We start from the raw sequence: 17,344 nt of genomic DNA on the forward strand, positions 1-17,344 counted from the left end.
TGTGGCTTATACTGTTGGAAGCTTGAACATACAAGTCTCATCTCTGTAGATCAACCGTCATATTTTGCCAGTTAAATCTGATATGCTTGACATATTTTGTCTGCCAAGTATTACATTTGAGTTCAAGACCTACAGTGACTAATGTCCTTTGCCTAACATATAATATAGCCTACACTGCAACTGTACATAGTTTAAAATGGAAGAGCTCTCTTTTATGGTAAAGTAGATACACAAAGTGTAAGTTTCTTACTTTCTGTGACTTTGAACATCGTTTATAAGAGCACAGAGAACCACACCATACACAATCATATGTGTTGGCAAGACAACTGGGGCAGGATGTCAACTTCTCACAGAGGGAAGTGAAATTAACTAATGAAAGAGAAACAGTACATTAGTTTCATTTCTTGTTGATGTAACTCACAGCTTACCCTATAAAACCAATAACTGTTAATAACAATCTAAACCAATATCATCTTGGCTGTAAAAAAAAGTGTAGCCAAGAAAAAAGTTATTTGTTATACAAACAGTGACAAAAGGAATTGATATCAGAATGCAGCCAAGGCAACCAATATCACTGTACACACATTTTAAAATTGCTTGCTAAAAAAAAAAAAATTAAACTCTACATTTGGTTTATAATTATTTGTTATCATGTTTGTCAGTTTTACTGGTTATAACAGATGTACGAGTTACTTTTCATTTGGTCATTTGTGTGCATGTTAGTGCTGACAATGAAGAAGTTTTATAGGAGTCAATTTTGTACAAAATCACGTCATGTAAAAAGACTCAAAGCAGTGGCTACATGTTTTAGGGTGCAAATGCTTACTTCTTCCTTGTTTACAAGACTCACTACCATGAGTCATGATACATATAAAAACATAAGAGAACTATCTGTCATAATTACATAACAAAATGTTTTAAAATCATGAATACAGCTTCAAAATATATATTTCTTTTGACTTTATGCCATTACATTGTAAAATATTGTATTCAAACTTCCTTCTTAATCCTTTTTATTTTTAGTTTACTGCAAAACACTGAAAGGTACCATTAATTGAAACTTTGTATTATGATAATAAAATAATAAATAAACTTGTTATCATTTAACTTGGAAAAAGTTACAACACAATGATAACATTTCTAAAACTTAACAAATTTCTTTAACTTTATGATAAAATGTCTATATAGATCATGAATAACAACATGGTTTTGAATGAATAATCTTTCAGATATTAAAATATTTTCAACTGAACATTAAGAAAGCCATATTTTTCAAATCTCAAGAAATAAAACCATAAGTAATGACTTTGTACAAATCTACAAAAGCCAACATTAATCTTATACAAAATTGTTAATTATTTATATTTTTCTTAATAATGAATATTTTACTGGAAAAAGAATCATTTGCTCTTTACTGTTAATAATAAAAACTTCTATTTCAAGTTCAAACTCAAAGAACAATATTGTTTCTCACTGTTCCTTCTTTGGCAGGAGAGATGAGATGATTTGTGTGTTAAGGTATGAAACACTGGTTCACAAGTTTTTTTGTTAAAATTCCACCAACATTTTCGTCCAGGAAGTGACATTTCACAATCTTCAGAAGATTCATGGATCTCACAACTGCCTGAAAGTTTAAAAGGTAAGTAAAGACATTTAAAAATTAAAAGTGAACAACAACTTAACACATGCAATAATTTAGGTTATTCACATTACATTTTCCATTCCTTTTAATAGAAAATTAATAATAAATTATTAATAATAAAAAATAATAAATGAACATATAAAATAAATATTGGGTTGAAATACTTAAAGCTTTCAAGATTATAACCTACTACATTATTTTAGAAAACTAGTTACTACCTACTCCAAGAAAATACTATCAAATATCTCAAGACACTTTAAAACATACTATTTCATAATTCACTCAAATACTAATACACATGCAACCACTACATGTATTATAATGCTCTAGGTGACAGGAGTAATATGGAGCTTCATACTACACGTTTTGCTTCAAATACTTGCTAAAAATTTCCTTTATTATATACTTTTGAATAACTTTATTTTAATCTACAAATCCTTTACTGATATAAAACACATTTATTATCATTTTCAATTTTAAATAAACTCACTAATGCAATGTAGAAAGGTCCACCAAACTTCCATTTATAAATATCAGTATCTTTATCACATGCCAAATGTTCAACTCTAATAGTAAAAATCAAACATTCTATGATTAGTTTTCCTGTCTTTTACACACAGTATTGAGTTTATTTGCATGCTGCATAATGTATCAATGAACATCATATTACATAAAGTTTGATTTTGATTTTAAATTTTAGGATCTCTTGGTCATCATGTATCATTAATAATATTTGCATTCATGTGAAAAGTGCTATGTCATCAATCATGCAAGTACTCTAATCATGGAAACTTTACTGAGTCAGATATGACAATGCCAATTTAATTTTTTGACCAAAAAAATACGATTCCCTTGAGTTAAGGTTTGAGACAAAAAGAGCTCTGCATCATCTAAGAAGGTTTATGGACTGTTTTTGGTCTCCATGGTGAGGCACAACAACCTTGCTTGGGACAGAAAACCTACTGTAGTAATCAGTCTTTGTCAGTAAATGTGAAGTTTTTATTTACAGGAAAGAAAACTGAAATCATTAGACAGCTATCTTTACAAAGAGAAAAGAAAACACACATCACTTCAGTACCAAAACCAATAAATTAAATAAAACTACGTATATGCAGTTTAGGCAGATGGCTGAACGTTATGAATCTTGGAATAATATACTATTACCTGAAGGTAGTTTGTAGTAGTATATAATTGGATTGAAATGCAATTATTTTGTTCAAAACAATGATATATGTACGTACACAATTAAAATTAGTAATCATTTTAAGCACTATGAAACTTTTTTTTCTTATTTAAGGAACCTGTATATATCCACCTATGTACTGGAAAGTTTTTACATACAAGAATAGTAATGTGCCCTGCTTTTAACTTTCCACTGTTCTTACTCAGCGGCATTCTGTGCACATTATGTGTCTTTGCACCCATTTTACTTTCCATACTAGTTTGTTGCAAGAGAAGTACTGTCCTTATAGCAACTTCACAACATGAGTTAAGAATGTGGGAAACAAATACCTTCAGTATTTGCACATTCAGGTGACTGTGGTAATTCCTCAACAAAATAAAGTGACACTGAAATTGCCTTATAAACTTGTAAATATTTTTTCCCAAGCCTGATGTATTAGTATACAAAATCAAATTTTTACATTGGTCACCCTTAAGCAGTTTCATTGTTCAACATCTGAGCTTACTGGTTCATTTATACTATATGCAACCCTATGAGTAAGCATCATTACTAATGTAATACTCAGGTGATACAGAAAATCTTCAAACATTTGTATGTCATTACATATTAACTTGTTTCTCATTTTTGCCAAAAAAACTCTTTCTCAAAATATCATAAACATAACTTTTACACTAACACTACTAGATATAGTAATTTAACAAGTTTTACATTCATTCACTACTCAATTTGTGGAAGACACCGAACAAGCTGTTAAACAAAATAAGATCATTAATCATTACTTAGCCAATTTTACTCCACCATGTGAAGTCTAGAAACAAAGAAAATTTTGAGTTAAACTAATAGTAATCATAAACTTGAGTGGGAATTTACTGTAGAATGCCATGCACAGACATTTTAGCTAGATCAATTTCTACAGCAACTTCACGTACGTATAAAAAATATTACAGAAGTATTTTAGAACCTTACATACATCTGTCTGAAGCAGACTCTTGAATGTCTAAAAAACTGATATTTTTGAACTGGGTTAAAAGTGACAGGACAGACTGTTTCAGTTCACTTTTTCTACAAAAAAAACTATAGGTGTATGCAGGCATGACAACATGAACTATGACAAATTAAAAGTGGCCTTGCTGAAAACATTATGAACTGAAGTAGGTGTTTTTGCACAAAAATCAGAGAAACTAAACCTGACACTGGAGAAACTGTATTTCAGTTTATGGCACGTCTACTGTGATAGTTCACAATATCAACTGACATGGAAAGTGTAAAAATAGTTTTGTGGGATTGGCAGATCTACTAATATGTAATCAGTTCGTGATCATGCACTCAACTGACATTTCACTGTTCCTCAAGGAGAGAGCACTAAAAACGTGAATTAAATGATCAACCTGGAAAAACAGTATATGGAAGGCAATGGAGGGACTATAACTGGCAAGTTTAAGTATAACCAGTTACAGCTAAAACAAATGACAGCTGACCATAAAAACAAATTCCCAAAAGTGACAAGAACTCAGTGAACAAAACAGAGAAGTTTTTTTTTATTTTTTTTACTTTACACAGAGTTACATAAGGACTATCTGTAAGACTAGAGGGAAGGCAACTAGTGATCACCAACCACTGCCAACTTTTGGATTACTCTTTTACCAATGAATAGTGAGATTGACTACACATTATAATGCTCCCCATAGCTAAAAGGACAAGCATGTTTGGTGTGATGGAAATTCAAACCTATGACCCTCAAATTATGAGTTGAGCACCCTAACCATCTAACAATATTGGGCCAAAATAAAGAAGAGATGTTATATGTCACAAAATAGGACACACTGTAAATGAATGCAAATCAATTACCAACAACCAACAGCAGAAATATCAATATAAACCAGTTGGAACTACATAAAAAGATGGTGGTGGCAAGAACAAAGAAGAGAGTGACTATCACTATGAATGCTGCTGCCAGAATAAACAGAATCAAAACAACCCATCAGATTCACCACAAGAATGAAGTGCCAACCTCACAATGAAACAGTATAAGATTGATGGTCAGCTCAATTCATCAAATAGGTCAACAATGCCTGTAATGATTAGAACATATTACACACACATCAAAAGGTGCCAACAAATCACCACATTCCAGTTGGTGGAGGCTATTTCAAGAACAAGAAAATAAATGTACTTCAAGTCACGGGTGCAGTAAATGCGGTCAGATGATGAGCGAGGTGTATGTGTGTGTGCTGAATGATGGCAGAGTGAAAAGATTTTCTGTGTCAAAAATAAAAGTGGACACTATGTGGGAGACCTTGAAACCATTTGCACGAAAATGGATTGGAAATACACCAGACAGAAGAAGTTTGGACAAAACAGACAAAAAGGAGACTGGAGAGGCATCTGAAGTTACTACAACAGCTCAAAAAGAAAAAAAGAGCAAGCAAAACATTAAGCATCTGCAAGGCTCAAGAGGTGACATCCCAAACATAGGTTTAACGAAGTTTCCAGGAGAAAGCCAAGCACAAGACAAAGCAGCTCTACTGGGAAAGCTAAAAGCAGTCAAAAGCATTTCTATGACAAGAAAGCCAAGGATAAATATCTCAAGTTCGGGCAGAAGGTTGCAACTCTGCTACTCAGAGCCATCAACAAATTCATCTTGCAGTAAACCTGTTGAAGTACAGGATGTTTTGAACAAAATTTACTATAAATAAAGTGAAAACAAAAAGAAGACACAGAAGATGAAGACCTTCTGGGCTTATGACCATTGGGAGGAGATAAGACATACAAAGACATCAACATCAGTGAACTGACTGGCAAGCAGAATAATGAGGTGTCAGGGCTAATGTGCCAGTATACAGTTAGAACAGGTAAAAAAACCCTCAAACACCACAGGATAAAGACAAAGATATCAACATCCATGAACTGACCGGCAAGCAAAATAATGAGATATCAGAGTCAATGTGCCAGTATACAGATAGAACAGGCAAAACAAGACCTAGGAAACACTGAATCAAGACAAAGAATTCTATCAATGTGAAACTTACCACATGCCCTATTTGAAGATAGACCAACAAGGGAACCGCAAATGTTGGTAGTGCACAATGTATGAGTGGACTTTGTGTATGAACTGAAAAGTCTTCGCGCATAGTATAAAAAATACTGTAAATATTTTTCTTGAAAATAGGGCTTATTGTTTAATATATAAAATTGTTCATCTTAGAAGTTATTAATTAGTTAATTTAGTGATTTAATATTTGACGATTATTTACTTTCAAAACAAATTTTATTATGTTACTCTATATGAGTCATAGTGTCTGAAATTAATTGTTGTACTAGGTTTTTGTAACATTCTCATGACAACTTACTTGAAACTTCTAATATTTTTTCACTACAAATAATGTATCATAGTTGCAAGAGGACAAGATATTTATTGATTTTTCTGTCACATCTTATAAATATATGTGATACAAAGAGGAAATAAGTTAGTCTGTGTAAGTAAAATTAAAAAGTGAAGCCATACTATGTGATTATCAGTTTAGCTATCACAGGCAATTTCTAATGTGCACACTTTGTATTGTAACAACAGAAATAAAGTAAAATTTTTCTCATCAAAGAGAGTTCTAAAGTAACTTAACCTGCCTTTGTGAACTATGATGAAAAGGAAATAATTATTTAAAACTCTGGATACAACTGTGGTAAACAAATTAATAATTAGACACCACTCTCCAGTCTTCTTTGGTACCATGAACAAACAAAAATAAAATCTCAAAAGAACAGAACTGACCATCACAACTGCCTTTTTGACTAACAACTCTCTTATGGGCTGTGAAAGAAACTCCACTCACTGAGGATCTGTTGGAGATGAAAAGACAACATACTGAACAGATAATGGCAGAGCTGATGTAAACTGAATGACCAGTTCTAAAGTTAGAATATGTAGTATCTATGGATCCATGGGGAAAGAACTCCAGATGTCCAGGAAGTGATGTAATTATACTCCTGTTGCACCCCACCCATGGAACAGTTACCAACACCACTGTTGTTGGTCTGCCATGGATGAATATCATCAAGAATACAGGTGGACCCTATTATGAGAACCAAACAAGGGGGCAGGAAAATGCTATGGGCTAATACTCCCAAATTAGAGCTAGAAAGGCAAGAAGCCAATAATGATAATGTAAAAGGGCTATATCAATTCAAGATTCCAATATCTTTAACTCTAGAAAATAACATGGGATGGAGAAAATGAGCTTCTACCTTTAGGGTAGAAGATGGTAAACAAATTATTTCTAACAAAGTATCTGTAACCCAATAAATAACAAACCAGCCAGGAAAATGAAGAAAGAAAAGAGTAAGACAACTTGAGTGAGGTAGACCATCAGCAAAATCCCAAATCTGTCCTCAAAATGCTGAGGGGAACATTGATGAGCTTCAGAGAAAAGCTGGATTGAAGATAAGTGCCTCAGAAGTCATGAGAGTAAGACAAATCTGATAAAATTGTGATCTGTTTCAAATTATCACAGGTCCAAAAATTGGTCCATCCATTGACAATCTAAATTGGCCTCCTCCTGATGGTGATAAGCCAAAGTATGCTGATCCAATAAATGTATGGGACAAGGCATAGCTATCCCTATTGTGTAACTGAGTGGCAAATTTCCTTGCATGAACAGCAATATCAATAGAAAGAGGAAATTCTAAGTAGTTACTTGCTGTCCTTTCTGCTAACAAGGAAGAAATAGAATCAAATGCAATAGCATAAATCCCTCAAAAACCAGAGTAACAAACAGAAGATGATTGATCAAAATGATCTTCTGTTGTGGCCAACCTAGTAAAAGAAGTAGGTGGAAAAAGAGTGAGTATAAATTCTCACCAGTCATTACTGGGTCATTTGCAAAAGCCACTACAGAACCACACAGAGAAATGCCCTCGGTATACGTATGTTTCCATTTCACAACTGATCATATCACAAACAGCTTCAAGTGAGACTGATCCCTCCCCTGATTGTTGACAAACACCAAATAGCAGAGGTAGAAAAGAAAAGGTCTATTTGATCTCTGTAGTAGAAACATTAACTTGGGAATTTATACTAATCAGTAAGGTTTTTCTGTTGTTGTTGTTAAATTTATAAATATAAATGAAACAATAACCACAGAAACACCAACTATGTTCAAGATCACAAAATAAATAGTAAATAATCACAACAAAAACTCCTCTTGATAGAAATACCTGAAGAATACTTTGTCTAAAAAAAAATATTTACATTATAGAAATGAGATGCTTATATAAAATACTCAGGTAGAGTATGCACTGAAATTGGTGGAAAAATTTGCAAATTAGAATCTCCCTAAGGCATTTGAGTGGGGTGCAAAAGACTGGAGCAAGCATTCTCAGTGCTTAGAGGGACAAAGAGTGGTTATCCTGGAGATTGAGAAATGACTATAGTGTCAACAGATTGTATAATTTGGAATTAATAATCTTACCTGTCACTTATACAATTATATTTAAAATTTGCAATACCAGCAGAATAATACAAACCTGGGGTAAACTTGAGCAAACTGGACAACAGCTGACCATTAAAACCACCAAAAACATACATAGACCTGGAAAATAAAAATCCTTATTTGCCATGGGTAATAAAGAAACAACAGCAGCAAAACAAATATAACTGGTTAAACATGTCGATATCTTACATTTGTTTCTTTTTTTCTTTCTGAACTAGCTTATAACCTCCTTTGAGCATTATGCTGGCAACATCTCCTGCTCAGGGTCAAAAGTTAGCTCCAGTAAATAACACAAGATAAAAAATGTTAACAAGATTTATACCTTAATAGTTACATTTAAATGTAGAAACCTGTACACCTCTTTATTAAAATAGTTTTTAAAAACAAAACAATTTTTTAACTGTTTCTCTTGACAGTGTGTAAGAAAGGTCCCCCCTTCCATCACTCATGTTCTTTAAAGAAACTAAAGTAAAAAAAATCATCGTGCACAATGTCATTTCTTAATATCAACATAAAACAAGTTAAATACTAGAGGGATTTTAAGTTACTGCACATATCTGAATATTGAAACTTGATAACAAGGAACCCACTTTTCAGAAAAGTTTTAAGATGGTTTGACTGGGTAACAAAAAAGTTTATTATAAATATGCAATGTTTTGACAAAATTTTGTCATCCTCAGGTGCAGGTAGTTTACAGAGATACACAAGTGTGTGTGTGTGTGTGTGTGTGTGTGTGTGTGTGTGTGTGTGCAGTATAGAACAAAAACATCACATGACTGGATGTTGCTTTATAGTCTAATATAGATATCTTGGTACCCAAAGATGTTAATTTACCCAAGACCACAGCTGTCACTGACACCATTTTTAAACCCTTTCTGTGTATGTTACTTAGATATATTCAAAATTTAATTAAACCACTTTAATACCAATGTATTTTAATGAGATTACTATTTTCAAGTACATCATAACTTAATTTTACATTATCTAAGTTTTTTCCTTTATGTTAAAAAGAAATATTTAAAACTGCTGGTTTTTTTTCTGTCATGTGACCTACTCACAGTTACAAGCCTAAACTTTACGAGCCATTATTCACAATATTGTGAGAATAATGGCTGTTGGCACAGAAGACCAAATTTGAAGTTCCACCTGTCTCTCATTAGCATCTGGAAAATTTCCAAGCATTTCTCAATGGGGATTTTATATTCTAATATTTTTAAGTTTAAGATCAGACACACACCCACTTGCAAAGTCAAAGCTGTGTTGCTGGGTGACAGTTTGAAGTTGAATGGTATGCTAACAACCAAAAAAAAGAGGAAATGTCACACTATTAAGTTATTACCTGAAGATACCTCTACCAGTGTATGAATTTGTAGCATAACATAGAAAAGAAGCTTAGTCCAATGTTCTCTTGAGTTGTACCTAGTGTTTGGCAAGTTGAGAAGGGATTCTTGCCTTATACGTATTTGTTTCCTAAACAGTTAGATTGCATTTGGGTTTTATGCTTATATTTTAATCAGTTATTGTGTTTATAAATGCATATTTGGAAATTTTATGATTGTATACATTTAACTTGATGTAGTTTGACTTATGGAAATGTCAAAGCAAGATGGCATTATTCACTAATTTTAAACAAAGAATCTAACACTAATAAATCCAAAATAAAAGAAGCTATCTTAATTAAAGAAAATAGCCCCACCTTAAATCAACACCTCAGGGAACCATTATACCTATATTAGACTATGAGGCAATATCCAGTCATGTGACCTCTTTGTTCTATACTGATGTATCTCTGTAAACTACCTGTACCTGAGGATGACAAATCTTGTTGAAACATCGTACATTTATAATAAAGTTTTTCATTACCCAACAAATCCATCTCAAAACATTTAAACTTTAATATCTGAATATATAAATAACACATGCCATATACATATCTGGCCAGCTTACCCATCATATGTTACTGCAGTGTGTCCAAAACGTTCAGGGTCAGGTACAAATGCAGCCTGTGACTTCAAAACATGCCAAGTATCACAGCCTATTATACAAATAAACAAACTACATATTTAAATGATAATTCTTAATTTGATAGTTTACTTTTACACAAACACCCACATTAATAAGCTTCATAAGTTTGTAAATTATCATATAAATCTAACTCAGTGATACCATGAAAATTTTGGCAAAAATTAAGCTTTTACCTATTGGTATATGTAGAATGTATTAAAAACTAATTTGAATAACATATTTAAGAAACAGTAAAACAGAAAAATAACTTTGACTAAAAAAACTTTAAACTTTAAATTAAATAATTAATATAAATGCAAATACAAAACAATGTATAGTATTGTTAGTACTGATCACAAAATTTCAATGTACTAATGAACAGAGTTTACACTTCTCACCTTTTTAGACTTACTTTCTGTAGCTATTTTATTCCTAGCAGATACTTTTACACCTATTTCCAATTTTTATTCTACTGTTAGCAGTTGAAGTAGAAACCTGCTTGAATATAAAGCAATAAATCCATGTTCCTATTTAAAGTGTTACCATACTTTTGAATACTTACACACCATCAATATCAAATACATTTTTGCAGCACAATTCCCAGAATATTATCTACTTTGAAAAAACTGTGGGGAAGAACTTATCAACTTACTGACAGTATAATAATTACAATAAGAATTGTCTAAAGTATTACAAAATGCTTATGTTATGGCTCTATAGAATGTCTGGGATGATCCATTAAACTTGGTAGGTATTTAAATGTTGGTTGGTAAGCAGATGTTTCCTGCAATCTATTTAAATCCCAACTCTGAAAACACAGTGGGGTGAGATCAGTGCCAGATTAAGATGATTGTAGGGCCTAGATACCTTTAGTTTATAGGTTCTACAAGCCAAATAAGTCAAACCAAAGATTAACTTTAAAGGAAAATTTTCATGGACCCATAGTTTTTGTAGGCCCTAGGCACTGTGCCTAACAAATAATCTAGCAGTGGGTAGAATTCCTCAGCTTGTTTACAGAGTACAGTATAAGCAACAAAAAATTGTATAAAGTACGATATGAAAGTAAGAGAAAATATTTATGATATGAGTCTCTATAATGTTGGATTGAATACAACAAACTTGAGTGATTGGTATTTAATGGTAATACAAGTATGAAGATACTTATGAATATCTTGTCTACTATTTTGCCATGCTTACACAGTAACCAATAAATGCAAAGAATCCAATAATTAATATGGTACAGCAAGGTTTAGGTTACCAAACATTATGTACATGTGAGTATTATTGTTATTTACAAATAAAACGTAAATTTCATTCATTTTTCTTAAAACATAAAAAGACAAACTATAACCTGTGTGTGGATTTATGTTGACTGGGTCACTCTGAATCCAAAACCTGCCACAGAATAGATATCCATATGAAGGTACAATAAGGGCTCCACATCAAAAAGGTGAATTGTTTTCTTATATCTAACTCCATTGTCATGGATTATTGCAAATAGGAGGAAATCAAGTCATCCATACTCACAGAATATTCCTGCCATACTTTTTAACTAAATGGTTATTGTGTGGAACTCATAATATGTTGTGTCCATTCACCACAGCAGTTTGAAACTGGGAAATGGTATGGACTCCCATACTCCTCTCAAAGAAAGGAAGGCTTCTTTATCTCATAGTTCCTACTCTGTGGAGAATGGTGTCTGACCAGATAATCTTCAACTCGAAATCTGAACAATCCAGTCATGTTAACTCATGCTCTATCTTTCATGACTTGTCACACTCACCATTGAGATGGGATGTTCCACAAGACAACTGGTAAGTTCATGACCTCATGGTATTTTACTTCATAATATTCCCATCCCAGACCACGCCACTCATGCACTGCATGAGTACAGTAGAAGGGGATTGTTGCTCATTCCTGCCATGCCTGGAGTGAATAATTCAGAATGGTCTGCTTTTAAAAACAAGTTTTCATGGTCACCCAATGTACTGACTCGGTTAATGATGTTCCTGTGAACTCTCCACTGCAATCTCACCCTCCTTTCTTCAAGTGGAGTATGGGAGTCCTTACCACTTCCAAGTCTCATGCTGCTGGGGTGGTTGCCCATGAGAGACCCTACTGAATGAGTTCCATAGAGTAACTGTTCAGTTACAGAATAGGGTGGTGGTGTTCTGCAGGTGTAGGTGACTTGATATCCTCCTACTTGCAATAACCAATGACAATGGTGTAAAACATAAGAATATATTTTACCTCTTTGACAGGGAGCCCTTATCCTACCCTTGCATCGATGGAGGTACCCTGTGGGTAGGTTTTGGACTTACAGTTTTAAATAATCTACCTTCCTCGTTTGATTTCCTCAGTTTGTGTTACAGGTCATGGAGATGAGATGTGGGATTGTGTAGGTTCTGTCCATGGCTATTTTTTGTCCTCTCTTCTTACAAGAATGTTATTGCCATTTGGATGGTTCCAACCTGTTTCATGGTTGAGGAAGTTGACTGCATGAGATATACATCCTTTTAATACCAGATGTCAATTTCCTCAGAGCTAATCCTCATGTCATACCTCGAAATTAGAGTTCTTCTCAAACCCTAGGTTCTTGGATTAGAGGTGAAAAAGGTATGATCCTCATCCTATTTTCATGTGGATTTTGGTATACTGTGAGCAAGTTTTGGATGTGGATGACTCATCTAGTACAGTCCACTGCACACTTTACACATAGCAATGCATCCTCGTTTACCCACTTTTCTCGTTGTGGGATTGAGTTACAGTATAATTCTATGGCAGAAAAATGATTCTAACCAGACAGGTATAATCTGCCTCAGAAATGGTGCTGTTCTCCTCTTCCAATTTTCAGATCTAAATCTTTCATTTCCAGAAATATCATTTAGACACTTATGGGAAAGAGGGATACTTCTGTCATTCCCTTGCACCATTCTTTTCTCCTTAATTATGTAGGAATCAACTTAGTCTTCAAAGTACTGTATCAGAAGTTGTAATTTTCCTATACCGACTGCAATGTCATAAAATGTAATCTGACCAAATCCAGAAGATAACATCCTATTCTGACACACTAAAACCAATATTTAGTTGTTGTTTTTCCAATAAACAAACTCGTGTATAATACTAATATTTGATTTAAAATTAACAATTTGGTAAAGGTTACTGATATATATTCTTAAAATAGTAGTTAAATAAAATTTTGAATAAAAGCCTATAAACATGATTACATGGCCTCTAACCCCAAGCTATTTGTATCATTAGATTAAATGAAAAAACAATTCAAATACAACATTACTTCGAAACAATAAATAAACCGTAGTTCTTACACACACACACACACACAGATTTTGGTACATTGGTAAAACTGTTCCTAATCTAAATCAAAATCTCACCAAACAAAATTTCACAAAATTAGACAAATTAATAGGGAAGAAAAACTTTTTTCTTTACATTTTCATAATCAGAGGTTAAGCCAATGTTATTTATTAAATTTTACACCCACATGTTTTCTTACAGTAGTAATGCAGATAGTTTTTTTATTATAATTAAAAGAAAGAAATACTTAAAATCTTTTTTTTGCCCTGTGTCGGAAACATTTTAAAACAAATGAAAAAAAGATTAGATCAAATACAGCTAAACATGTTTTTCAAGTTATGCATAATGCTTATTGCAACAAAAATGTTTATAAACTACACTATAAACACCCTTTTAAATGTAATTATCTCATTGATTTTTGTTTCATCTCTCACATATATTTACAAGCATCACACTCATAAGGTGTCAAATCTGGTAGATATTACATAATCAGAAACAATATTTGTCAAAATGTTTTGTAGCCATCTATTAGTTACAATACTGACCAATATCATAAGCTAAAAAGTCTGCAGAATAGCACTTGTCTCCAGCATCAAAAACTGAGTCATTATGGGTGCTCCCACCATAAATAAGAAGCATACCCTGAAGAACAGCTGCACCATGAAGATAACGATAAGATCCACTAGGAGAGAGAATTGTCCTGTGTCCAAAGAAGTCAACATTAAGATTAAGCTACTCAAAGAACTAAAATATTATACAGCAAAATATCTGCAGTTATTCAGATTATTTTTTGTCATATACTAACAAATTTGACATCTAATCCTAACTGTACAAGTTCTTAGTCATTTAACACTAAATTCTTTGAAAAAATAGGCTTAACTTTCACAATGAAATGCCTTTCATGATGATGAGAAACCCACCTGAAGTAAAAATGCATCTCAGGACAGCTTGTATGGTTATTAACACTTTTACTAGCTGTCCTGAGATACAATGAAACGCCTTAATGCACAGTAAAGAGTTTGTAGACATTACATATGTTAAAAAATGGCAAGCACATGATCACTGCAGTTAGCATGCAAAACAAAATGTCAACTTTATCCCTTTGTGATCATATTTAAAGTACTAGACTGCAGTGGCCTGATACATATGTACCATGTGATATAAAACACATTTGTTGTGTAATATAAATCATTTATTTAAAGTATGCTATTTTACTGCATGTACAGTAGTGTATTTACATGATTTTGATGTGGTTAGTCATTGTCACTGTTTGAGGGTAACAGTTAAAAAATGTCCACAACATTAAATTTGTGAGGGTTAAAATTACACAACAATCATTTGCATTGTATAGAATATGTAACAGATTTACTATTATATATTTGTTTCACTTTAATATATATATATAAACATACACACACACACACATTTAGAAATACCAAATTGTAAAATATTTTTTGCAAAAGACCCACCTATTCTTTAAATTTGTAGCAGATTCTAGACTGCAAAATAAAACAACTTATTACATGTGTATGTAAAATACTAGTGATTGCCAGTATTATTACCAACTGAAATTTCAAAAACCTTCTTGATGATTGTAAAATGGAGAGTTCTCTGTTGCTGGTTTGCTACAGTTAATATACTATAAACCTTGAAAGCCATAACTATGATAAACTCTTGTTATATGGGAAAATATAGATATTTGGCAAGGAACATTTATAGATTTTCAACATCACGAACAATTTGACTTCAGTGAATTAATTTCAAACATTAGTACTTCTATCAATACATTAGATATTTTTGTTGGAGAAAATTCAGCTTTTATACAGCGTGAGGCTAGCTATTAAGCAAAGTATAACAATATTAATTCAGAATTAAATCATTCATAGTGAACCATTGATAAAATACTCAGTTCCAGGCCAGTTAGAAGAGACAGTATTGTTTGTATGTTTCTGCAGCATTCATAAACTGTTATTATAAGTTCTATTGTTGTTTGTATATTCAAATATATTTGTGTTAAGACAGAAAATTGTGTATCAATCTTGTTGGCAAATATCATAAATCTGATACATAAAGACTGAATTAACTTCTAAATTCAAATTTCCAACTACCTAAAATCATTATATTTAACATAATAAATTGGAATTTTGTCTGAGATAAAATATAATACGTAACAAATCTCATTACTACTTTTAGAACACATTCATTAGTTTTGATTCAGTTTGATAAAAAATATATTAGAAACCCATCAAAGTTGAAGCATACAGTCATGTGAAAAAGTTAGGACACCCTATGAAAGCCTGCATATTTCTGTAATATTTTTGGATATATACAGGGTGTTCGGAAAGTCACTGTGCACTTATATATTTATTAACAGACATGTTTCAATATAGAATACAGGAAGTAAATATGAATGACAATTATAAACAATGTTGAACGTGACCTCCGTTGGCATCAATACAGGCCTGGATCCTTCTTATTTTGTTCCTAAACACCACTATCAGTTGCTGGCTTGAAATAGACTGAATAAAATATGATTACAAAACTGCACAGTGACTTTCCAAACACCCTGTAGATATTTAATCTCAATTTCAACAATACTGAGAGATTATAGGAATATAACTAAACAATTAAAACTGAAGAAAAGACTTTTCAAGATCTTTTGTAAATGTAATTTACAAAAATGCATATTCTAACTGAGGAAAAGGTTAGGACACCCTACCCCCTAATAGCTAGTGTTACCCCCTTTGGCTGAAATAACTGCAGTGAGATGCTTCTTGCAGCCATCTTCCAGTCTCTGACATCAGTCTGAAGAAAGTTTGCCCCACTCCTCAATGTAGAATTCTTTCAGCTGTGAGATGTTTAATGAGTTTCTTGCATGTACAGCCCATTTCAAGACACCCCACAGCATCTCAATGGGAATTAAGATCTGGGCTTTGACTCGGCCATTCCAGGAACCTCCATTTGTTAGTTTTCAGCCAGTCCTTGGTGGATTTACTGGTATGTTTTGGGTCATTGTTGAGTTGCAGGGTCCAGTTCTGCTTCAGCTTTAATTTTCTTACAGATAGTCTCACATGATCCTCAAGCACCCTCTGATACACAGTAGAATTCATGGTGGATTCTATGATTGTGAGCTGTCCAGGTCCTGCTGCAGCAAAGCAGCCCCAAACCATGACACTTCCACTTCCATGTAGGTCCTGTGATGACATGTTAGGGTGTCTGGAGACATTTTTTAGCATCTTGCGGTCTGCTCTCGGGGTGAACTTGCTTGGACGACCAGACCTGGGCATGTTGGCAGTTGTTTTGAAAGCCCTCCACTTGTTGACTATTTTCCGGACAGTGGAATGGCCGATTTCAAAATCTTTTGGGATCTTTTTAAATCCCTTACCAGACTCATAAGCTGCTACAATTTTCTTTCTCAAGGCCTCAGACATCTCTTTTGCTCTCACCATGGTGCTCACTCTCACTTCAACAGTCAGGAGCACACCAAACTAAATGTCTGAGGTTTAAATAGGGCAAGCCACATTCAAAATGCTGAGTAACAATCTTCTAATCATGTGCACCTGGTGTGATACATCTGTGTGTGAGTTGAGCCATTTTAAGTGGGAATAAATATGGGGGTGTCCTAACTTTTCACATGACTGTACAATAACAATTATTAATCAGGCTTACATAAATTACAGACAACACAATATATCTAATATTTGAATTATGATT

General features: G+C 33.1%; 1 protein-coding gene across 1 annotated transcript in view; it reads right to left on the minus strand.

Moving 5' to 3' along the window:
• The window catches only part of LOC143253616 (attractin-like protein 1), a 107,700-nt gene that overhangs the window by 51,827 nt on the left and 38,529 nt on the right, over positions 1-17,344 (minus strand). The window contains 5 exon segments of the mRNA XM_076507743.1: positions 251-369; positions 1,475-1,624; positions 8,346-8,410; positions 10,259-10,346; positions 14,176-14,330. Of these exon segments, the coding sequence (XP_076363858.1) occupies positions 251-369; positions 1,475-1,624; positions 8,346-8,410; positions 10,259-10,346; positions 14,176-14,330 (577 nt within the window).

The sequence above is a fragment of the Tachypleus tridentatus genome, chromosome 6 (genome assembly GCF_004210375.1).
Source record: "Tachypleus tridentatus isolate NWPU-2018 chromosome 6, ASM421037v1, whole genome shotgun sequence".
In the NCBI taxonomy this organism is placed as follows: domain Eukaryota; kingdom Metazoa; phylum Arthropoda; class Merostomata; order Xiphosura; family Limulidae; genus Tachypleus; species Tachypleus tridentatus.